The sequence below is a fragment of the Callithrix jacchus genome, chromosome 14, assembly GCF_049354715.1.
Source record: "Callithrix jacchus isolate 240 chromosome 14, calJac240_pri, whole genome shotgun sequence".
Classification (NCBI taxonomy): domain Eukaryota; kingdom Metazoa; phylum Chordata; class Mammalia; order Primates; family Cebidae; genus Callithrix; species Callithrix jacchus.
Genome location: NC_133515.1, coordinates 39,278,865 through 39,302,822, shown reverse-complemented (window position 1 = coordinate 39,302,822; position 23,958 = coordinate 39,278,865). Strand labels below are relative to the sequence as shown.

The 23,958-nt window shown below is 44.6% G+C and overlaps 1 protein-coding gene and 1 non-coding gene across 4 annotated transcripts in view; one reads left to right on the top strand and one right to left on the bottom strand.

The window, feature by feature from the left end:
* The first annotated feature begins 203 nt into the window (after positions 1-203).
* The window catches only part of ACTG2 (actin gamma 2, smooth muscle), a 31,663-nt gene continuing 7,908 nt past the window's right edge, over positions 204-23,958 (top strand). Inside the window, exons 1-5 of one of the 3 annotated variants that reach the window (XM_078349049.1) lie at positions 204-276; positions 10,193-10,354; positions 11,166-11,294; positions 18,787-18,897; positions 19,168-19,252. In XM_078349049.1, the coding sequence (XP_078205175.1) occupies positions 10,229-10,354; positions 11,166-11,294; positions 18,787-18,897; positions 19,168-19,252 (451 nt within the window). In that variant the 5' untranslated portion in view covers positions 204-276; positions 10,193-10,228. Of the gene's footprint in view, positions 1,074-1,603; positions 1,648-10,192; positions 10,355-11,165; positions 11,295-18,786; positions 18,898-19,167; positions 19,253-23,958 lie in introns of those variants that run through there. The other 2 variants (XM_035272259.3, XM_002757605.7) reach the window with 2 other exon arrangements.
* Positions 22,860-22,966, bottom strand: LOC118147492 (U6 spliceosomal RNA). The gene has a single exon (XR_004733949.1). It is a non-coding gene; the product is annotated as a U6 spliceosomal RNA (small nuclear RNA).

Below are 23,958 nucleotides of genomic sequence, written 5' to 3'. Positions count from 1 at the left end.
TATGCAGGGCATGCTTCTTTTGTGGAAGTGGGGGTATCCTGGGCACCAGGTGGGGAAAGTTTGAGAAACACAGATGGCTGAGGCCCACTCCCAGAGTTTTTGATTCAGTAGGTCTAGGTGACGCCTGAGAATCTGCATTGTGAGCACACTCCCATGTCATGCTGTTGCTGTGTTCTGATGGTGCCCATGCTTTGGGAACCTCTATGTTGAAGAAGGAACAGGAAGGCAGTTAGGAAGCTGTGCCCCACTCCAAGCCATATAGGAGTGGAGCCTGAGGTAGTTCAGGCCAGCAGGGATGGAGGGGAGGACCCAGAACTAAGGGCATTTCTGATGGGGAGAGCACCAGGCTGTGGTACCCAGGTGGTTGTGGGAGCATGAGGGAGAGAGAGGGTTCTCAACTGGCTGATTAGACTGACTGGCTTCTAGCTTAAAGGGCTGAGGGGACCAACTCAGAGGTTGGTAACCCAGGAGGTGCAGCAGCTTTAAGGGTAGGTAAGAAGGGTTCAGTTTTAAACAGGATGAGTTTAAAGAGCTGGTGAGTCATCTGGATTGGGATGTCCAATAGGCAATTGATCATTTTAGTCTGGATCAGGGTGAGGGATGGGGACCATGGGAATGTGGAGTTGAAAGTAATACCACAGAACTGGCAGCTGATAATGTGGGAAATGAACCAGCTACCTAAGGAGAGTGCATGAATTACACAAAGAAGTGCAAGAACCAGCTGGGCATGGTGGCTCACGCCTGTAATCCCAGCACGTTGGGAGACCAATGCGGCAGGATTGCTTGAACCCAGGAGTTCAAGAGTGAGACCCTGTCTAATAAAAAAGAAGAAGAAGAAGAAGCAGCTGCTCAAGAACCACAGGACTGCGGAAAATCCTACAGACCAGAGTCTTGTTAGGTGTGCCTCAATCCTGAAGCAAGTCCCTAGGTCTGTAATTCTCTGTATTTAGAGACTGGTACAGGAAATCCAGGAAGGAGCCAAGAGAGAATGAAGTTCCATAGGAAGCTTAAGTGTCCTGAGACCCTCAGAGAACTCAGCCCAGGGGTTAGGGGCTTGTGGCAAGGTGCAACAGGTGAGAAGGGCACACAGGATTTCTTTCCTGGGAACAGATGGCATTTCCCTTCAGCTTCCATTAGTCCCAGGCTCGTGCCAGACAAGGCACAATTGCACCCGTTTTGGGGACAGTGCCTGGGACACCCAGGCAGACCAGGGACAGCATGCAGCAGGGCCTGAGGAGGGAGGTGTGGACAGAGGAGGCCCACTGCCATTCTTGGTATGGTTCTCACTCCAGGAGCACAGCTGCATCTGGTCTCACTCTGGGAAGCTTATAAGGCCTGGTGTGAGTTTTGTTTATGCAAGTGCAGCATAAAAGGAACAAATCTACCAGCACCACCGCTGTTGCCACTGAGTCCTTTTGCATACATTTTTCAAATGATAATTCACTCTATCCACCCCCCTTCCCTACCCCCAAGGCGATTTATTGAAAAAACCACCTTATATGGTAATATTGCTAACACACCGTCAGCTGGCCTTTTTAGGGACTTTGTTTAAAGAAGATCCGCCTCTGGGGTTTTATATTGCTCTGGTATTCATGCCAAAGACACACCAGCCCTCAGTCACTGGGAGAAGAACCTCTCATACCCTGAGTGAGTACTGTATGGCTTTTGCCATCTCTTCCTTTCCGGGGCTGCCTGGCCTCCTGGGTGCGGGAGGTGCCTTCAGATTGGCCTGGCTTCTGTGACGCTGGTCGAGATCACACGCCAGGACCCTTGGTGGGCAGCGGCACCTGCAAGCATACTGTGGCCTGCTGGGAAAAGGCATCTCTGGTCATGGGACATCCTGGGGCAGGGGCAGCTTGGAACTGTGCTCCCTGCTTTGGACTGGGGGCTGGTGAGATATAATGCCTGCAGATTCTACTAGCCCTGCTCCCCATGGCCAGTGCAGATCCACACCCTGATGTCCTTTGTCTTGGGTCAGAATGTCTGGGAGGCTATTTTAAGGGATCAGATACTTTGCAGAAAAACAGCTTCTTTTCAGAATATTTGAGTCAAAACCAACAGTGGTTCTGGTGCCTGTGAGCGGTTTAGTCCCTGAAATGTCTGTGCTGGGAATGGGAGGGTATTTTCTACAGTTCCCATGTGGGTCTCTCTCTGTCTTCTGATTTGTGCTTGACTGAGGAGAATGGAGGGATTTTGCAGTCCTTGAAGGCTCTAGGATCACTGGGGGATGGAGAAAATCCCGCTTGCCCTGTAGCATCATGAGGTTTTAGGGTAGAAGGAACTTGGGACCTGTCTAGTTCATTCTTCTCTGATGAGGCTATTGAGGCCTAGAGATGTTCAGCCACTCATCCAAAAGACTGATACCCAACTGTGAAATGATTTACGGATGTCATTACTCCCCGCAACCCACCCAACACACACAGACACAATTAAGAGGAAGATGAGACTAAGGGGCCACTTGCACGTTCGGCGTCAGAATTCACTAGCATCTCTTCACTGATGAGGCAGGCTGGTGTGGTGGTGCAGGCCTTGAAGGCAAACTGCCAGGCTAACCAAGTTACTGAGCGACCTCAGTTTCCTCACCTGTAAAATGGGGGCAAGAATAATATCTACTTGGCGATGGTGTGAGGATTAAATGAGAGAATGCATGTACACAGCACTCAGCTCAAGGCTGTCAAGGCTCGGCCTGAGTTCTCAAACTTTAAGAATCACCTGGAGGGCTTGTTAAAACACGGATTGCCCTGTGCCCCACCCCAGATTCTGATTCCAGTAGGCCAAGATCAGGCCTGATACTTGGAATTTCTAACAAGCTCCCAGGTGATGCTGAGGCTGCTGGTCTGGGAAGACACTTTGTACAGGGAGGCTCTGAGTGCTCACTTCCATTACTTGAATGTGGGTTTGGACTCTAATACTAACCCTTGGGCTGAAAAGAGGCAGAGCTCCCTGTGACGGATGGGTCCTGGAGAAACTGCAATAAGTAGTAAAATGCTACTTGCCAGGCCTGAGAAAACAAGATGGGCAGTGTGACATCATGACCTTGGGGTGAGATAGCTTTCCTCTTTCCTCTTCCACATTCTGCCAACATTTATTGAGCACTTACTGTGGACCAGGCACTCTCCCTGCTCCTTAGGGACAGTGGAGGGGCTTCTGCAGTTACTGGGAGAGACAGATAAACAGATGAGAACCATGGAGCAAATAAGTGCATGAAAGGGGTAAAGGCCAGAAGTAGCCCATCACTCAGCCCAGGAGTTATCAGGGAAGACTTCCTGAAGGAAGAGGTGCTTGAGCTGGGTGCTGAAGTAAGGTAGTCTTTGGTAGTCCTCATGGTAAAGAGGAAGCATGGTCTTTGGGACTCGAGTGGCTCAACTCCACTGAATTTAGATGGCAAGGCAGGAATCAGATAAAACTAAATTCAGAGAGGTCAGCAGGGCTGGATTACAAAGGCTTTAGACTCTGAAGGATTAGGCTATGGGGAGCCATGGAAGGGTTTTAATCTGGAGGGTGTCTATTGAAGGGGCTGCTTTGGCAGCTGTAAGGAGAGTGGACTGGAACAGGGCAAGAGTGCTACTGCAGCGTGTGGTGGTCCCAAGCTGGTGGCATGAGTGGCGTGGAGGTAGAAGTAAGAGGGGCTGGTGATAGGTTGGGAGTGAAGAGGGTGGCACCAGGGCATTGGGCGTGGGCACAGAGTGGGTGGTGGGAGTCTCTGAGGGCGGCTCCAGGCAGAGACTGGTGATGAGGAGAGCAGTCCTGAAGGTGTGGAGTTGGGATGCTGGTGGGCTGGGGGACAGATGCACAGCAGGCTCTGCAGGTCTAGAGCTCAAGAGAGGGGTCTGGATAGGAGTGGAGCCAGGCGAGTGAATGGGAGTCTGGGTAAGAGCCAGAAGAGAGGGCACCCACGACAAATTCTGGAGGATCAAAAATATTACTCAGCAGAGTTGTTTTTAATTGAACTCATGTATGTATATGAACCCAGTGACGATACCCCAAAGTTAATTAGAGGAGCTTTTAGAGTTTTCCACCATGGCAGTGTTTTTCATAGATGATTTCTCCCTGCCAGGGTTTCTGATGGTTTGTATATACATGTAGGCAAATAATGAAAGGCAGAGAGGCAGATACTTACATGACACTCGAAGCTCTCACCCAAAAACCTGTCCCCAACTATTGTTTGAAATCTCATCATCACATAGGCCTTCCTTTTAGGCCTAACATTTTCTGTCAGAATGAAAATGTCTTTGAGAACTGACATAAATTCAATTTTCAATAGTCATTGATGTGTGAAATGGATCATTCAATTCCTTTCAATATGACAGGCTTCATCCTGGGAGCAAGTTTGATGAAGAAGAGTAAGAAAAATTATTAAGAATTATTATTATTTGCAGCCCTTGATGACAGGAGTTGAGAAACTTTTTCTGCAGAGGCCCAGATAGTAAATATTTTAGGTTTTCAGAGCCTGAAGTTCTCTGTCACAAGTGCTCAATCTATCATTGTAACAAAAGCAGCCATAGATAATATGAAAGTGAATGGGTGTGGCTGTGTTTTGGTAAAACTTTATTTATTCTACTGAGATTTGAATGTCATATAATCTCCATGGATCATGAAATATTATTCTTCTTTTGTTTTTTTCTCAACCCTTTGAACATATAGGGCTGGGCGCAGTGGCTCCCACCTGTAATCCCAACACTTTGGGAGGACGACTTGAGGCCAGGAGTTTGAGACCAGCCTGGGCAACATAGCAAGACCCTGTCTCTACAAAAAATTTTTTTGGAATTAGCAGAATGTAGTGGCCATGTCAGCCACATGCCTGCCATCCCAGCTACTAGGGAGGCTGAGGAGAAAGGATCCTTGAGCTCAGGAGTTCAAGCCTGCAGTGAGCTTGCACTCAATGCCTAGGTGACAGAGTGAGGCCCTATCTCTCAAAAAACAAAAACAAAAACAAAAAAGAATGAAAGAAAAAAAAGAATGAAAACATTCTGAGATATAGGTCATACAGAAACAGGCAGAGTTTGCCTACTCTGATTTACAGTGTCTATGGCACCTTCATTTCCATTCCATTATCTTGTGAGATAGACACCATCATTTCCATTTTTTAGTGCAGGAAGCTAAGGCCCAGGAAAGGATGAAGAGACTGGGCTGTGAAAGGGGGTGCCAGGAGGGAGAAGAGGGTAAAGGAAGGAGCAGTGAGAGGAGTTCCAGAGCCAAACTTGTCTCCTTCCAGGTTCTGGGGAGGGTGGATTTTAACAGCTCTGCCCTCACATTGGGTTTGGTGTGGCCAGGGAGATGGGTGAGTGAGCAAATGACTTGCACTCATTTTGTCTTTGGTTTCTGGCCACCTTTGGGGCAAGGGGAATAAAGGCTTCATTCCTGAGTCAGTGAGAACTTCAATGAAGCCCAGCTGTCATTCATGCTGAAAGAGCTAGAACAACTCTCTCTGCTCCCTGCCAGCATGAAGCGGTTGTGACCCCAGGAAACCACAGTGACTTTGGCTGTGATTCAGCTGACATGCTCAAGTCTAGCCACAAATTACCAGAAAGCAGCTGAGGAAAGTTTAGAATTTCTCCTGGCAGAGATGGTCCAGGAGTCTAGCTCCAGGGTGAACTCCTTCCCAGAGTAGCCTGGGACCCTTCAGAGGCTCAGCTCCGCAAGCCCTCCCCTTGCTTTCCCTGCCCTCACTTTGCATTGGGTTTTGCCTTCAAAACAGCGGACTCCAAGCCACCTCAAGTGCTGCAGAACAGCGTTGTTGACAGCTTCAGGTCGCCTTGTGGCTTGTCTCAGCTGCTGCTCTGCATTGGAAACAAAGTCCCAGACTCTCTCTCTTATTGTGTGTGGGAAATGCCAGAGTGAGGTTGGGGAGAGAGACAAAAGGGCTCATGGAAAAGCCAGACAGGCTTGAACTGCAAGTTACACAGGAGAGAGGGTTGCTGAGGGGACCCTAAAGGACCTCCTAGAACAGGGCAACACTGCCGTTCACTGGCCAGCTTGGAGAGAAAACTGTGGCATGTGACTGTAAGTCAGGCCCTTGTGATGGAACCATCATGAGGCTGGACTGTGGAAACTCAGGGATCCCAGGGGCAGCGCACACCAGCTCTGGGAGGGGGCTGCTCATATGGCAAGATTGTCATTCAACATATATTGAACACTACTGTCTTAGTCCATGTTTGCTGCTACCACAGAATATGTGAGGCTGGGTTATTTATAAACAATGGAAATTTATTTCTCAAAGTCCTGGAGGCTGGGAAGTCCAAGATCAAGACACCAGCAGATTCAGTGTCTGTCTGGTAAGAGCCCAGAGTCTGCTTCTAAGATGGCACCTTGTTGCTGTGCCCTCATGTGGCAGAAGGGCAAGAGAGAGCAAGAAGGGACCAAATTAGCCCACATATATATAAAAGTCTTGAGGAGGACATTAATCCATTCAAGAGGGCAGAGCCCTCCTGTTAAAATAGGTAACTAAATTTCAACATGAGTTTTGAAGGGGACAGATCAGGCCATAGCACTGCCTATGTGTTAAACAGCCAGTTAGGTGTTGGGGCTATAAAAGTAAATCCAGGCATGGCCCTGGCACAGGAGGAACTCCATTTCATAGCAAGAAAAGAACCCAGACCCTTTTGTTTTAGGGTGTTTGCTGCCAACAGCTCTGGAGAGACAGGCTGAAGCAAAAACACCAAACATGGAGAAGTTATGATGGTTCCCCCAAGTAGCAAGGAAGGCACATCTCAGGCTTGGGAAGTGTCCTCAGTGGGCGCCAGGCCTGCCTCTCCCAGCCTCTTCTCAGTGAGCAGATCTCTGGCTAAGTTCTTTACCTTCTCTGAGATTTGGTTTCCAAATCTATGTAATGGAATTAAAGATATCTTCTCTCAGGGCTGTTTTGAGGATTAAATAGATAATATATGTGGAAGACTCCATGTTTTTTAAAATTAAAAATCCACATTTACCAAAAATGGAAACACTGAACTTACTGCTGTTTCACCTACCAAAGCAACTTGCACTTTTTCTTTTTTTTTTTTGAGACAGAGTTTTGCTGTTGTTACCCAGGCTGGAGTGCAATGGCGCGATCTCGGCTCACCGCAACCTCCACATTCTGGGTTCGAGCAATTCTCCCGCCTCAGCCTCCCGAGTAGCTGGGACTACAGGCACGCACCACCATGCCCAGCTAATTTTTGTATTTTTAGTAGAGACGGGGGTTTCACCATGTTGACCAGGATGGTCTCGATCTCTTGAGCTTGTGATCCACCCGCCTTGGCCTCCCAAAGTGCTGGGATTACAGGCGTGAGCCACCACGCCCGGCCGACTTGCACTTTTTCTATTGCATTAAATATTTTAGTTTCTCCTTCCTTCCAGCAATTAGTTTACAAGTCAACTCATTTATTATTCAGTAACTTTTTTTGATATTCAGATTGTTTCTAATTTTGATCATTTTAAACAAAGGTGTAAAAAACAGGCCAAGTCTTTTCATTCACCCATGACTGTTTCACAAAGATAGATTCTTAAAAGTCCTTTTGTGGAGTCAGAAAGCATGTACATCTAAGGCTTTTAATAAGTATTTTCAAATTCTCTTTCAGAAAAGTAGTACAATTTGACACTCACCAGCAGTGAATGTGAAGCCACTTCTCCATATCTTTGCCAGCAAGGGTGGCCCCAAGAAACACACACAGTACCCCAGCTAAGGGCAGAGGTAGCTTTTATCCTGCCATGGCACACTGCTGAGAGTCGACAAGACACCAAGTCCTGTTCACAGAGGCTAAACAAGAGCTTTCATAGTTTGGTTATTGAAACCCACAATACAGGAATTCATTTTATCACATTTAACCTTGGCCGTGTGTGGTGGCTCACTTATAATTTCAGCACTTTGGGAGGCTGAGACAGGAGAATCACTTAAGCACAGGAGTTCAAGACCAGCTTAGACAACAGAAGGAGACCCCTCTCTACAGAAAAAATTTTTAAAATCAGCTGGGCATGGTAGGGCATGCCTGTAGTCCCAGTTACTTGTGAGACTGAGATGAAAAGATAGCTTGGGCTCGGGAGGTCAAGTCTGCAGTGAGCTATGTTCTTGCCACTGCATTTCAGCTTGGGTGACAGAGCAAGACCCCATCTCAAAAAAAAGAAAAAAAAAAACTTGTTTGATTCAGCTCATTTTCTCTGCTTTTTGAGATCTTGGATTTTTTTATTATTTCACCCAATGTATTTAATATTACTCTCTCTTCCAGCTGTTTTATCTGAAAACTTGATCAACCTGTGCTTTGTATGTTCATCTAATTCATTTATAAAAATGTCACATGAGAAATGATCAAGAGTAGAGCCCTGAAACACATTGCTGCCTCCTTACTGACACTGACTGAGGCAGCTGCAAATACTCCTAATTGTATTATTGCTTAGCGTGTGGCTTTATCAAGGAGGATATCCTATTCTGAACTCTGTGGGCTGGTTTAGAGAGTGAGGACTCATCACTGGGGCCATGGAGACATAAGGACCAACAGAGACAGAGGCAAAGCTGGATTTAAGAAGTCATAGCAGGCCTCTCCCCTAGTTTGAGTTTGCTTTGAACATAACTGGGAAAGGCTTCCTTTTAGTCTTCAAATTGTTTGTTTGTTTTGAGGCAGAGTCTTGCTCTGTCACCCAGGCTAGAGTCACTGGATCTCGACTCACTGCAACCTCTGCCTCCCAAGTTCAAGCAATTCTCTGCTTCAGCCTCCCAAGTAGCTGGGATTACAGACACCCACCACCACACCCAGCTAATTTTTATATTTTTAGTAGAGACAGGGTTTCACTGTCTTGGTCAGGCTGGTCTTGAACTCCTGACCTCATGATCCACCCGTCTCGGCCTCCAAAAGTGCTGGGATTATAGGCATGAGCCACCACACCTGGCCTTAGTCTTCAAATTGTTAACAAGCTTCTGCTCAGTCTCTGCCTAGCCTTCAGACCTCGTGTTCTTAGGCCTGTGGTGCTGTCTCCTCTTTGCTTAGATCATGGTCTTCTCTGTTCAGCTTCTGCACAAGGCCATGTGGGGCCCAGGTCACAGGTTTCAGAAGTTCCCCTCTCCCCACTCCATGGCACAGGCACCTGTGGTCCCATATTCCAGATAAATCTTCAGCCGGCCTTCTCTTTCTGTGCCTGGTGCCTCTCTCTCTGGACTTCTGGAAGTCTGCCTCCCTGGCCCCTCAGCTGGGGCCTTCCCCACTTCTGCCCCACCCCACTGGGTCCTCCCAGGCGAGGGGGAAATCCGAGGCTCTGGTGCTTCTCCTTCATCACCAAATGCCAGGAATTTGTCAGGAGTTACAAATTTGTTTGTAACTCCAAAGAAAGAAAGAGAAATAAAAAGATGAAGGAAGAAAAAAAGGAGAAAAAGAGAAAGAATGCATGCAGCAGATGCTGGGAAAGTTAATTTCTTCATTAGTTTGCATCCATCCTAACTCAGATCTCAGCATGGGGGAGGGAATTCTTTGTTGTCCCCATCTGTTGAGGCAGCAAACACTGAGTCCCATGGTGGAGTCCCTTCTTTTCCTCTCTCCTCCCAGAGTGCCCCTTCCTCATAGAAGGTGCTTCTACCCTTAGAAGTGTACGTTTCACCTATGTATTACCACTGCCTTTTTTTTTCTTTAGTGATATGTTACGCTATTGAGTTTTAATTATATGAGTTATATGCAAATGCAGCTTCCTTATAAAAAAAAACTAAAATATTATAGATATAACCCAGCACTTCCCCTCCCAGGCGCTCTCTACACTCCCAGAGGTAATCATGATGATCGGTTTGCTAGGTGTCCTTCCAGAACTTTTAGCCTCTTTCTTTGGCTTATAGATGGCCACCTTGTCACTGTGTCCTCCCATGACCTACCCTCTGCATGCATCTGGATCCTAATTTCCTCTTCTTATAAAGACACCCATCCTACTGGAGTAGTCATATTGGATGGCACCCATATTGCATTAATCTCATTTTAACTTATTACCTCTTGAAAGACCCTATCTCCAAATACAGTCACCTTCTGGGTACTGGGAGTTAGGACTTCAACATGAATTTTTGGGGGACACAATTCTCACTTCGGGGTAGAGAGTGGGAGACCACTGCCAGAGAGTGGGAGGCCAAGCCCATGCCTGGAAATGTGCCCTGGTTGCAGGTAGGGTCAGGCCCCAAAGGCAAGAAACTGTCTCCAAACTGATTTGACAAGTGGCTGACTAGTTCTTTTCTCCCCCAAACCCCAAGGTGCTCCAGTCCCCAGCTCACTCGGCCACACACACCATGTGTGAAGAGGAGACCACTGCGCTTGTGTGTGACAATGGCTCTGGCCTGTGCAAGGCAGGCTTCGCAGGAGATGATGCCCCCCGGGCTGTCTTCCCCTCTATCGTGGGCCGCCCTCGCCACCAGGTGTGTGTGCATCCAGATGCCAGACTTTGAGCCACTAGGAGTAAGCACTGCACTGTGGATACTCCACTGAGCTAAGGGTTAGGGTTAGGGAGTGTGTGTGTGTGTGCATGTCAGGTGTAGGGAGTTCTTTTCTGATTAACTGATAGAGGAGGACCCTTTAAATAGAAATATCCAGTGCCAAAACCAATATCCATCAGGCATACAATGACACCATTACGCCCAGCTTAAATTTGGGAAGTTGCTAGATTTGGAAAAGTTAAATTGTATGCAATTGAACAAGCCTCTTACCTTCAAGAAATCTGAACTTTGTGAAGAAATACACATAACTGACCAGAGATCATGGGCTGTAATAGAGGCAAAATATTTCACAGAAGGGGAAGGCATCACAGAGAAACGAATACCTGAGAATTAGAAGGATTTCAGGAGGTGGAGAGAATAACAAAGATTTGGAGATCTAAAAGTGCAGGCACAGGGGATTTGAGGAGGGTAAGTGTACAAGTTGTGTGTGTGTGTGTGTGTTTGTGGTAGGATGAGGGGAAGAAGTATATGGGTGTGGCTTGTTTTATCTCAAAAAACAACGTTGTCTGAGGAGAAAGAAGAAAGGCCAACCCACAAGAAATCCTCCACCTTCTTTTCCTGTCACCTTCATCTCCATACTCACTGGTATCTGCTCCATTCTGTCTCCTGCTATCCTGTTTCCAGGGGAAGAAAGGCTGTGTTTTCCATCCTCATCCTTCAGAGACCTTCCAGTACCTGAATCCCTCTGTGTGGAGCCCTCAGCCAATTCATTTCTCTTCTCTTTGCATTGCAGGGTGTGATGGTGGGAATGGGCCAGAAAGACAGCTACGTGGGGGATGAGGCTCAGAGCAAGAGAGGGATCCTAACTCTCAAATACCCCATTGAACACGGCATCATCACCAACTGGGATGACATGGAGAAGGTATCTGTAGACTCCCCTTAATAAGCCTACTTTAATGATCACCCGTCATCATGACCCTCGTATCCATAGGCCACTGTGCTCTGTCAACTCTCCCCCTAAAATGCTTCTCACTTCTGTCTTTCCTTTCTTTTCAGCCCCACAACCATTTCTCCAACCTAGGCTGCCAACATCTCTCCCTGGACTACTACAATGGCTTCCTGGCTGATTTCTTGGTCTCTTGCCCTCATTCACCAAATTAATTCTCTACACTGCTGCAAAGCTGATCTTTCTAAACACAGGTCAGCTCATGTCACTCACCTCCTCAGAAATCTTCAGTAGCTCTTTATTAAACAACAGTGGATTCCTAATTCCCTGTCTTGGCATCAGGGGACATGTCCCTGCCTAATCCCCACGATCATCTTTTCCTGCATTATTTACTCAGACCAGTGCTCACCCCTTCTTTAAAATGCTGGCACTGCCTCAAGAGAGGCAAACAGCCATCTTTCATTTGTATATTCCCCGTCATGACTTCACATAGGTGAACGGATGCTAGATGATGATGATGAGTCTCCAGTGAAAATTTTTAAGTAGAACTCTCTCAGGGTTCCAGACGCCTTTTTGTTTAAGAAAATATGGGGCCAGTTGCAGTGGCTCATGCCTGTAATCCCAGCACTTTGGGAGGCCGAGGTGGGTGGATCACGAGGTCAAGAGATCGAGACCATCCTAGTCAAATAAGGTGAAACCCCGTCTCTACTAAAAACACACAAAAAAATTAGCTGGGCATGGTAGCACGTGCCTGTAATCCCAGCTACTTGGGAGGCTGAGGCAGGAGAATTGCCTGAACCCAGGAGGCAGAGGTTGCAGTGAGCCGAGATCGTGCCATTGCACTCCAGCCTGGGTGGTAACAAGAGCGAAACTCCGTCTCAAAAAAAAAGAAAGAAAGAAAGAAAATATGGCAGGGAGGGGGAGAGGAATTTTTAAATGGTGGAGCTCACGATAAACAAACTTATGTATGCAAAATGCTAATAGAGCCTTTCTAATATTCTTTTGATTAACTCTGCTGAGAGTTGGCTAGGAGTTCTTATTTCTGCAATGACTGTCTTTGGAAATGTGATATAGGCCTTATTGAGCAGACTATAACTGGAAATGAGGAATGTCTATTTGAATTCCTTATTGTAATTCACTTATACTTTTCTCTAAATCCTAGATTGAGTCACTTGATGTGAGATAAGTACTGCACATAAAATGCAATAGATTTCACTTTATATAGAAGAGTGGGGAAGAGCACAGACATTAGAGGCAATGGCAGGAAATCCAGGTGCAAATCCCACTCTATAAGTCTTAGTTTTCCCAACTGTAAAGTGAAGATAAAAATACTTTGTGCATTAGGTTGCTTTGGAGATTGAATCAGGTAAATACTTAGTATAATCCCAAAGCTTACTTGGGATTATACTAAGTAAGAACATACTTATGTGCTCATACTTATGTGCTCAATAAGTGACACATATGATTCATATTTATCTAACAGTCTGTAACCTAAAAACATAATAGGCCAGGTGCCATGGCTTATGCCTGAAATCCCAGCACTTTGGGAGGCTGAAGCAGGTGGATCACGAGGTCAGGAGTTCGAGACCAGCCTGGTCAACATGGTGAAACCCCGTCTCTACTAAAAATAAAAAAATTTAGCTGGGTGTGGTGGTGGGCACCTCCCAGCTACTCAGGAGGCTGAGGCAGGAGAATCACTTGACCCCAGGGGCAGAGGTTGTAGTGAGCCAAAATTGCACCACTGCACCTCTACCCTGGGTGAGACTCCAACTCAAAAATAAAACAAAAAAAAACAACCCATAATAGAGGCCAGATGCAGTTTAATCCCAACACTTTGGGAAGCCAAGGTGAGAGGATAGCTTGAGTCCAACCTGGGCAACATGGTGAGAGCCTATCTCTACAAAATAAAAGTTTTAAAATGCATTGGGCATGGTGACACGTGACTGTGGTCTTAGCTATTAAAGAGGCTGAGGCAGGAGGATTACTTGAGCCCATGTGGTGGAGGCTGCAGGGAGCTGTGTTTACACCACGATGCTCCAGCCTTGGTGATAGTGAGACCCTGTCTCAAAAAAAAAATAAATAAATAAAGGAAAGAAGGAAGGAAGGAAAGAAAACATAATAGACAAAATATTTTATTCACAGTAGTGACAATGTGTGAACTATAAAGAAACCCTTAAAAATACATTATGTACCTTAAGGCTGGGCACAGTGGCTCATGCCTGTAATCCCAGCACTTTGGGAGGCTGAGGCAGGTGGATCACTTGGAGCCAGGAGTTTGAGACTAGCCTGGCCAATTAACATAGTGAAATCCCGTTTTTACTAAAAATACAAAAATTAGCCAGGCATGGTGGTGGGCACCTGTAGTCCTAGCGACTCCAGATGCTGAGGAAGGAGAATCGCTTGAACCCACAAGGCAGAAGTTTCAGTGAGCCAGGATCGTATCACTGCACTGCAACCTGGGCAACAGAGTGAGACTCTATCAAAAATTAAAAAAAATTTTTTTTTTGCAAAGCAGAGCAGAGAACAGAGTAGATATGCTCTTTTATGTAAAGAAAAAAACAAAAATAAGATATGTACTTATATTTACTTATAATGAAGTGAAAAAACTCTGGAAGACTACAAGAAATTACTCAAAGTTGGAGAGGTATAGGAGGAGAGGAGATGGCAAAGAGAAGCAGGAATGAAATGAGACTTTTTCATTGTATATCATCTTTTTATTTCTTTCACTTTTCAACCTATTCCATAAAATAAAGCCATTTTAAAAGATTTCAAGTGTTTAAGATTCTTTCCTTTTTTTTTTTGGAAAGAAAGAAAGAGAAAGGGGGAAAGAGAACAGGAGTCTTGCTCTATTGCCCAGGCTGGAATGCAATCTAAAAATAGGTATTAAAAACCTCTTTTATGCTGATAATTGTGCTTAACAGCAGAGACAGGAAGGAATAAGGGAAGAAAATAATGAACAGACAGCCAACCAATATTTCATTTAAGTCTGTGAAATGCTGTGCAAATGCTGAAGAGTGATTTACTTCCAATTATGTGGCCACTTTCAAAATAGGTGTAATGTGATACTGAGAAAAATGTATGTTCTGTGGACCTGGGGTGAAGAATTCTGTAAATATTCACTGAGTTTACTTGTTCCAGTTCTGAGTTCTAATCATAGATGTCCCTGTTAATTTTCTATCTCGTTGATCCGTCGAATATTAACCATGTGGTGTCAAAGTCTCCCACTATTATTGTGCGGGAGCCCAAGTCTCTTTATGAGTCATTAAGAACTTGTCTTATGTATCTGGGTGTTCCTATATTGGGTGCATATATATTTATGATCATTTACTCCTGTTGTTGCATTGATCCTTTTACCATTATGTAATGTCCTTCTTTGCTTCTTTTAGTCTTTGTTACTATTAAAGTCTATTTTGTCAGAGACGAATGTTACAACTCCTGTTTTTTTTTATTCTCTCTCCATTTGATTGGTGAGTCTTCTTCCAACCCTTTGTTTTGAGTCTTTATGTGTCCTTGCTTATGAGATGGATTTGAATACAGTGTACCCATGGGTTTTGACATTTTATTCAATTTGCCTGTCTGTGTCTTTGATTGGGGCATTTAATCCATTTAAATTTAGGATTAATATTTATATTTGTGAGTTTAATATTGTCATTAAATGCTATCTGGCTATTTTGCCCATTAGTTGATATAGATTCTTCATTATGAAGATACTCTTTACCTTTTGGTAAGTTTTTGGGATAACTGAAACTGGTTGTTCCTTTCTGTGTATAGTGCTTCTTTCATACACTCTTGTAAAGCAGGCCTGGTGGTGATAAAATCTCTGAGTGCTTACTTGTTCATGAAAAATTTTATTTTTCCTTCATTTATGAAGCTTAGTTTGGCTGGATATGAGATTCTGGGTTGAAAATTCTTTTCTTTGAGGCTATTGAATATTGATCCCCACTCTCTTCTAGTTTGTAGGGTTTCTGCTGAGAGATCTGCTGTGAGTCTGATAGGCTTCCCTTTATGGGTAACCTGACCTTTCTCTCTAGCTGCCCTTAGAACTTCCTCCTTTATTTCAACCCTGGTGAATCTAACGATTATGTGTCTTGGGGTTGCTCTACTTGAGGAATGTCTTTGTGGTGTTCTCTGTATTACCTGGAGTTGAGTATTGTCCTGCCTTACTAGGTTAGGAAAGTTTTCCTGAATAATATCCTGAAGAATATTTTCCAGCTTGGATTCATTCTCTTCATGACATTCAGGTACACCGATCAAACGTAAATTAGGTCTTTTCACATAGTCCCATATTTCTGGGAGACTTTGCTCATTCGTTTTTACTCTTTCTTCTCTAGTCTTGTCTTCTCGTTTCATTTCAATAAGTTGGTCTTCTACCTCTGATATCCTTTCTTCTCCTTGATCAATTCGACTGTTAAAACTTGCACATACTTCACAGAGTTCTCATATTGTATTCTTCAGTTCCAATAATTCAGTTATATTCCTCTCTAAATTGTCTATTCTCGTTAGGATTTCGTCAAACCTTTTTTCAAGGTTCTTAGTTTCTTTGCGTTGGGCTAGAACATATTCTTTTAACTCACAGAAGTTTCTTATTATCCACTTTCTGAAGCCTAATTCTGTTACTGGAACGCATTCGTTCTCCATTAGGCCTTGTTCCCCTGTTGATGAGGAACTGTGATCCCCTGAAGAGGGAGAGGCATTCTGATTTTGGGTATTCTCAACCTTTTTAGGCTAGTTTCTTCCTATCATTGTAAATGTATCCATCTGTTGTCTCTGTAATTACCGACTTTCAAATTAGGTCTTTGAGTGGACATCCAACTTGTTAATTCCCAGCGCCAGAATCTAAGCAACCCACTGCTCTGGCTAAAACAGCGGCGTTAAGATTCATGGTGCTTTTTCTGCCTGGGAATCTCTGGTCTGGCTTCCCTCTTGAGTCCTTTTTTCAATCAGCTGAATGGGCAACTCTGCCTTCCGGGAGCTCCAAACGTCGACCAAAAATGGACCCAGTCTCGTTTACTCTGCACGGAGAACTGCCGCACCGGCCACAAGAGTCGCGCTGGCGACCCATGGGGCTCCTCCACTGGGAATCTCCTGGTCCGTGAGCAACAAAAATTCGTCTGAAAGTGTGGCGTCCTCTCGTTCTCTGCACTTTCACTGGGAGCTACAATCCTGAGCTGCTAGTAATCAGCCATCTTGGATCTCTCTCCAAAAAAATTTTTTTAAAAGGCCTGGGGCAGTGGCTCATGCCTGCAATCTCAGCACTTAGGGAGGCTGAGGTGGGTGGGTCACCTGAGGTCCGGGGTTTGAGACCAGCTTGGGCAAGGGAAACATGGTGAAACCCTGTCTCTACTAAAAATACAAAATTAGCCAGGTATGATAGCACATGCCTGTAGTCCCAGCTATTTGGAAGGCTGAGGCCCGAGAATCACTTGAACCTGGGAGGTAGAGATTGCAGTGAGCAGATTGTGCCATTGCACTCTAGCCTAGGCAACCATGAATGAAACTCCTTCTCAAAATAAATAACTATAACTATATATATACACAGTGCCTTAAAAAAAACTGAATTGGGTAAAAGTGTCAAATGTCCTCAAATTAATTTATAGGTTCATTGCATTCCAATAAAAATTATGCAACATAATTACAAAGTATGTTTGCAGAAATAAATAAGCAAAAATTATGAGAACAAAATGAATTTGAAAATTATGAAGGGAGATATAATAAAATACAGTATAAATTGTAAAGTTAAAACAATTTGGCACCAGCAAAAAGGTGAAGGGGAAATATATAAATATATAATAAATGAAACTTCCAACACCAGAGAGGATGAAAAGACTATTCAGCATTCTCTCTGCCTGGGTTGCCTTTCACAGCAGCCTCTGGAGACCTTCTTTTTCCCTCAACACCCATTTAAATCCCTCAAATAATGAATTACTCTACTTCTTCCTTCATTTAAAATGTGGCTTGTGTTTTTTTGTGTGTTTATTTTGGTCTTTTTGACCATTTTTCTCCCCTCTGGACTTTGCAACTAAGAAGTGGGTACTATGTCTGATTCATATTTGCCCTCAACGCACTTACCACCATCTTAGCACAAAACCTGGGGATCCATAAACACATGGGTCCAGTGGCATCAAATGACCCTGTGCCTCACCTCTGAGGAAACCAAAGCTCCACGTTCCTGCTACGCTTTGCCCAATCCCTCTGAAAGACTCCTTTTTGGTCATACTTGATCACTGAAGAGGGAACCAGACACAGGAAGAAATTAACTTCCTCTAAAACAGCGGTTCTTTTTTATTTTTATTTTTGAGACAGGGTTTCATTCTGTCACCCAGGCTGGAGTGCAGTGCCATGATCACAGCTCACTGCAGCCTCGACCACCTGGGCTCAAGCAATCCTCCTGCCCCAACCTTCTGAGTAGCTGGGTTTAAAGGCAGGTGCCACCATGCCCAGCTAATTTTTTATCTTTTTGTAGAGACAGGCCCCCACTCTGTTGCCCAAGCTAAGCAGTGGTTCTTAACCAGGATGATTTTGCTTCCCAAAGGACATTTGGTAATATCTGGAAACATTTTTGATTGTCACAACTGGAAATCTGCTGCTAGCATCCAGTGAGTAGAGACCAGGGATGCCGGTTGGCCCCCCACAACAAAGAATTATCCAACCTAAAATGTCATAGTGCTGCAATGAGAAACCCTGCTTAAAACACCGGCCTGGCCAATAATAGATGGTGAAAACTGAGCCCAAGTGCCTCTGTCAGATTTTCAGCAGGAGACAGTGTACACTTAGCTGGGCTTTAGAAATTGATTGACATGTATACTCAGCTGGGGTTTTACAACTGGTTAAATGAATGTCCTACAGAGAAGTGTGCGTAGCCTTAAGGCAGCTACAAAGGGATGTCGAGGCACTCAAGAACCAGCAACAAAGGGAGCTCTCACACCCCTAAACATCAACAGGCCAGGTGATGAGGGCACTGTCATTGGAGTTTAATGAGAGCTTGAGCTCTGGAAGAGTGGCTGCCGAACAGGAACTGTACTCATGGAAGGCCACGCCATTGTCAGGAGATATATCCTGACTTCTTTTGCCCTCTTACTTTCCAGTCTCCAGAAGGTATCTTCTATCAGCCAAATATCACCGGAAGCCAGAAAGCAATGAATACTTGAGTGATGCAATGTGCCTTGCATCGCTCAGGGCACAAAGGCAGGGGAAAGCCTGTAGTAGAGTGAAGAAGAGGAAAGGTCAAATGGAAATAATAACACATAGGAAATACTGGTTCCAGGTCTGAGTCCTGGGTGGGGGCCCTGTTGAGAAGGAATATACCCTTTAAATGTCAATCAGAAATTTCCAGGGCTGACCATTCTCCTCTCCAGATCCACCCCATCCAGTGTAACATGGTGCCACACTCTCCCAGCATGGAAATGTCAATCAGAATTTTCTAGCCAATGTGAGTCTACCGGGTTCATCTGGCTCTTGTCTCCACTAGATCTGGCACCACTCCTTCTACAATGAGCTGCGTGTAGCACCTGAAGAGCACCCTACCCTGCTCACAGAGGCTCCCCTAAATCCCAAGGCCAACAGGGAGAAGATGACCCAGGTAAGAAGCCAGGAAGACTTGAACACTGGCACAAGAATGCAATGTGGATGCTTGGCCAGATACTTTCTCCCCTTCAAACATCAGTGCAACAGAACTCTTTGAGGACCTGCTATGTCCATAGTCCATGCCAGGCCCTGGGGGAGTGGGCATAGAATAAAGAACTACCAAACTGTCATAGTTACTGCCCTTAATGAGATCACAAACCACTCTACAGGCCAAGAAGTGCTGTGATTTTTGCAGATAATCTTTTATTCTTCATTGCCCTTTAAGATCATGTTTGAAACCTTCAATGTCCCTGCCATGTATGTTGCCATTCAAGCTGTGCTCTCCCTCTATGCCTCCGGCCGCACGACAGGTGAGTAATCCTGTAATCCATTCCTTTCCTGACTTCAGGGGAGGTAGGGAAAAGCTGGGGTCTGGCAGAGGCTCCTGCTCAGAAGAATAAAAGGGACAGAGGAAGTCCAGGCAAAATCTTGCTTAGGGATAAGAGAATGCCCATGTGGAATGCCAAATGTGACCCAACCTGGTATGGTTGGAAAAAACATCCAGTGAGAACTGTTTCCTTCATAGTAATCATTCCAGGAGCTTATACACATACAGACATTCCAACAATACTGGAATGTTTCTGCTTCATGAAGCAGAAAGAGGAGAACCTGTGGTGGTGAAAATGTAAGTGCAGTTACACATTGCTTAATGACAGGGATAGGTTCCGAGAAATGTGTGTCATTAGGTGACTTCATCACTGTGGGAACATAGATTGTATTTGCACAAACCCAGATGCTGTAGCCTTCTACATGCCCAGCCTGTATGGCATGGCCTATTGCTCCCAGGCTACAAACCTGTATAGTATTTAACTATAGTTAATACTGTAGGCAACTGTAACACTATGGTTAAGTATTAGTATAGCTAAACATATTGAAACATAGAAAAGTTACAGTGAAAATATGGTATCAAAGATAAAAAGTGGTATACCTATATAGGGCACTTAACCATGAATGGAGCTTGCCAGACTAGAAGTTGCTCTCAGTGGGTCAGCAAGTGAGTGGTAAGAGAATGTGAAGGCCTAGGTCATTACTGTTCACTACTGTAGACTATAAACACTGTACACATCGGCTGTACTACATTTATAAAAATATTATTCTTGGCCCGGTGCCGTAGCTCATTCCTGTAATCCCAAGACTTCGGAAGGCCAAGGTGGGTGGCTCACATGAGGTCAGGAGTTCAAGACCAGCCTGGCCAACATAGTGAAACCCCGTCTCTACTTAAAACACAAAAATTAGCTGGACATGGTGGTGAGCACCTATAATCCTAGCTACTTGGGAGGCTAAGGCAGAAGAATCGCTTGAACCCAGGAGGCGGAGGTTGCAGTGAGCCAATATCCCACTACTGCACTCCAGCCTAGGCAACAGAGTGAGACTCTATCTCAAAAAAAAAATTTTGTATTATTTCTTCAATAATAAATTAACTTAAGCTAACTATAACTGTTTCTACCTTATAAGCTTTTTAATTTTTAAAACCATTTTTACTTTTTTTGTAATAACAGTAATACAAAATATTTTCTTTTTTCTCGTGCCTCAACCTCCCAAGTAGCTAGGACTACAGGAGCCTGGCTATTATTTAATTTCTTTTTTTTAGTAAAGACAGGGTTTCACCATGTTGGCCAGGCTGATCTCGAACTCCTGGCCTCAAGTGATCTGCCTGCCTTGGCCTCCCAAAGTGCTGAGATTACAGGCATGAGCCATCTCACCCAGCCAAAAATATTTTCTTTCTTTATATTCTTTATCTTACAAGCTTTTTTCTATTGAATGTATTTATTTATTTTACTCTTAGAGCTTCTTTGGTAAAAACTAAAACATACACATTAGTGTAGGCCTACACCGGGCCAGGATCATCATCATCTTTCCTCTCCACATCTTGCCCAACTAGAAGGTCTTCAGGGTTAATAACATGCATGGAGCTGTCATCTCCTATGATAACAATGCTTCCTTCTGGAATATCTCCTGAAGGAAGGACCTGCCTAAGGCTGTTCTATAGTCAACTTTTTTGTTTTTGAGACAGAGTTTTGCTCTTGTTGCCCAGGCTAGAGTGCAATGGCACAATCTTGGCTCACCACAACCTCCCCCTCCCAGGTTCAAGCGATTCTCCTCCCTCAGCCTCCTGAATAGCTGGGATTTCAGGCATGAGCCACCACACCCGGCTAATTTTGTATTTTTTACTAGAGACGGTGTTTCTCCATGTTGGTCAGGCTGGCCTCGAACTCCTGACTTCAAGTGACCCACCCGCCTTGGCCTCCCGAAGTACTGGGATTACAGGCGTGAGCCACCACACCCGGCCTTACAGTCAACATTTTTTTTTAATAAGTAGAAGGAGTACACTTTAAAATAATGATTTAAAACATAATATAAGAGACTGGGCACAGAGGCTCATGCCTGTAATCCCAGAACTTTGGGAGGCCAAGGTGGGCAGATTTCTTTGAGCTCAGGAGTTCAAGACCAGCCTGGGCAACATAGCTAGACCCTGTATCTACAAAATATGCAAAAAGCTAGCCAGGTATGCCTGTAGTCCCAGCTACTCAGGAGGCTGAAGCTGGAGAATTGCTTGAGCCGAAGAGGCAGAGGCTGCAGTGAGCCGAGAGCTCACTACTGCACTCCAGCCTGGGTGACAGAGTGAGACCCTGTCTCAAAAAAAAAAAAAAAAAGGATAGTATAGGAAATACATAAGCCAGTACCATAGTCATTTATTATCATTATCAAGTATTTCGTACATAATGTATGTGCTGTACTTTTTTTTTTTTTTTTAATTTTTTATTGGATTATAGGTTTTGGGGTACATGAGCAGAGCATGCAAGACAGTTGCGTAGGTACACACATGGCAGTGTGCTTTGCTTTTCTTCTCCCCTTCACCCACATTTGGCATTTCTTCCCAGGCTATCCCTCCCCACCTCCCCCTCCCACTGGCCCTCCCCTTTTCCCCCCAATAGACCCCAGTGTTTAGTACTCCCCTTTCTGTGTCCATGTGTTCTCATTTTTCATCACCCACCTATGAGTGAGAATATGCGGTGTTTCATTTTCTGTTCTTGTGTCAGTTTGCTGAGGATGATGTTTTCCAGATTCATCCATGTCCCTACAAACGACACGAACTCATCATTTCTGATTGCTGCATAATATTCCATGGTGTATATGTGCCACATTTTTCCAATCCAGTCTATTATCAATGGGCATTTGGGTTGATTCCAGGTCTTTGCTATTGTAAACAGTGCTGCAATGAACATTCGTGTACATGTGTCCTTATAGTAGAATGATTTATAGTCTTTTGGATATATACCCAGTAATGGGATTGCTGGGTCAAATGGAATTTCTATTTCTAAGGCCTTGAGGAATCGCCACACTGTCTTCCACAATGGTTGAACTAATTTACACTCCCACCAACAGTGTAAAAGTGTTCCTTTTTCTCCACATCCTCTCCAGCATCTGTTGTCTCCAGATTTTTTAATGATCGCCATTCTAACTGGCGTGAGATGGTGTCTCAATGTGGTTTTGATTTGCATCTCTCTGATGACCAATGACGATGAGCATTTTTTCATATGATTGTTGGCCTCATATATGTCTTCTTTCGTAAAGTATCTGTTCATATCCTTTGCCCACTTTTGAATGGGCTTGTTTGTTTTTTTCCTGTAAATCTGCTTGAGTTGTTTGTAAATTCTGGATATCAGCCCTTTGTCAGATGGGTAGACTGCGAAAATTTTTTCCCATTCTGTTGGTTGCCGATCCACTCTAGTGACTGTTTCTTTTGCCGTGCAGAAGCTGTGGAGTTTGATTAGGTCCCATTTGTCTATTTTGGCTTTTGTTGCCAATGCTCTTGGTGTTTTGTTCATGAAGTCCTTGCCTACTCCTATGTCCTGGATAGTTTTGCCTAGATTTCCTTCTAGGGTTTTTATGGTGCCAGGTCTTATGTTTAAGTCTAAAAATATGGAACGCTTCACGAATTTGCGTGTCATCCTTGCGCAGGGGCCATGCTAATCTTCTCTGTATCGTTCCAATTTTAGTATATGTGCTGCCGAAGCGAGCACTGTGCTGTACTTTTATACAGCTGGCAGCGCAGTAGGTTTGTTTACACCAGCGTCACCACAAACGTGTGAGTAAAGCGTTGCCCTGTGGCATGACATCAGCTGTGATGTCATTAGGCAATAAGACTTTTTCAGCTTCATTATATTATGGCACCATCATTGTGTATGTGGTTCATAGTTGACCAAAATGTCATTATGTGGACATGACTGTATGTGGTCTTGGTACAGAAGTGTCCTTAGGATAACAGAGGAAATCTCAAAATAAGACGGTCTTTAGGAGGGACTTGACAGCTTCCATAAACATTGTTTAAACATTCATTCATCATGTATTTACCGATTTATCCATACATTTATCCATCATATATTTTTCCATTACTCCCTACAATGTGCCAAACATGGCACCAGGCCATGGGCATACACTGACAAATAAAACAGACTTTGCCATTATAGAGCTGACAGTTTAGTGGGAGGTAGACAAAAGTAAAAGATAATTTCACTGCATGTGATAAGGACAGTGATGGAGAAATGCATGGCATATACAGTTTTGTATCCTGCACTTTGCACTTTTATTTTTGCTTTTGTTTTCATTTTGAGATGGAGTTTTGCTGTCGCCCAGGCTGGAGTGCAGTGGCACGATCTTGACACACCGCAACCTCCACATCCCAGGTTAAAGCAGTTCTCCTGTGTCAGTCTCTTGAGTAGCTGGGATTACAGGCACATGCCTCTGCACCTGGCTCTTTATTTATTTATTTATTTTGAGACAGAGTCTCACTCTGTTGCTCAGGCTGGAGTGCAGTGGTGTGATCTCGGCTCACTGCACCCTCCACCTCTTGGTTTCAAGTGGTTCTCCTGCCTCAGTCTCCCAAGTAGCTGGGACTATAGGCACATGCCACCATGCCCGGCTAATTTTTTGTATTTTTAGTAGAGGCAGGGTTTCACTGTGTTAGCCAGGATGGTCTCGAGCTCAAGACATCATGATTCACCTGCCTCAACCC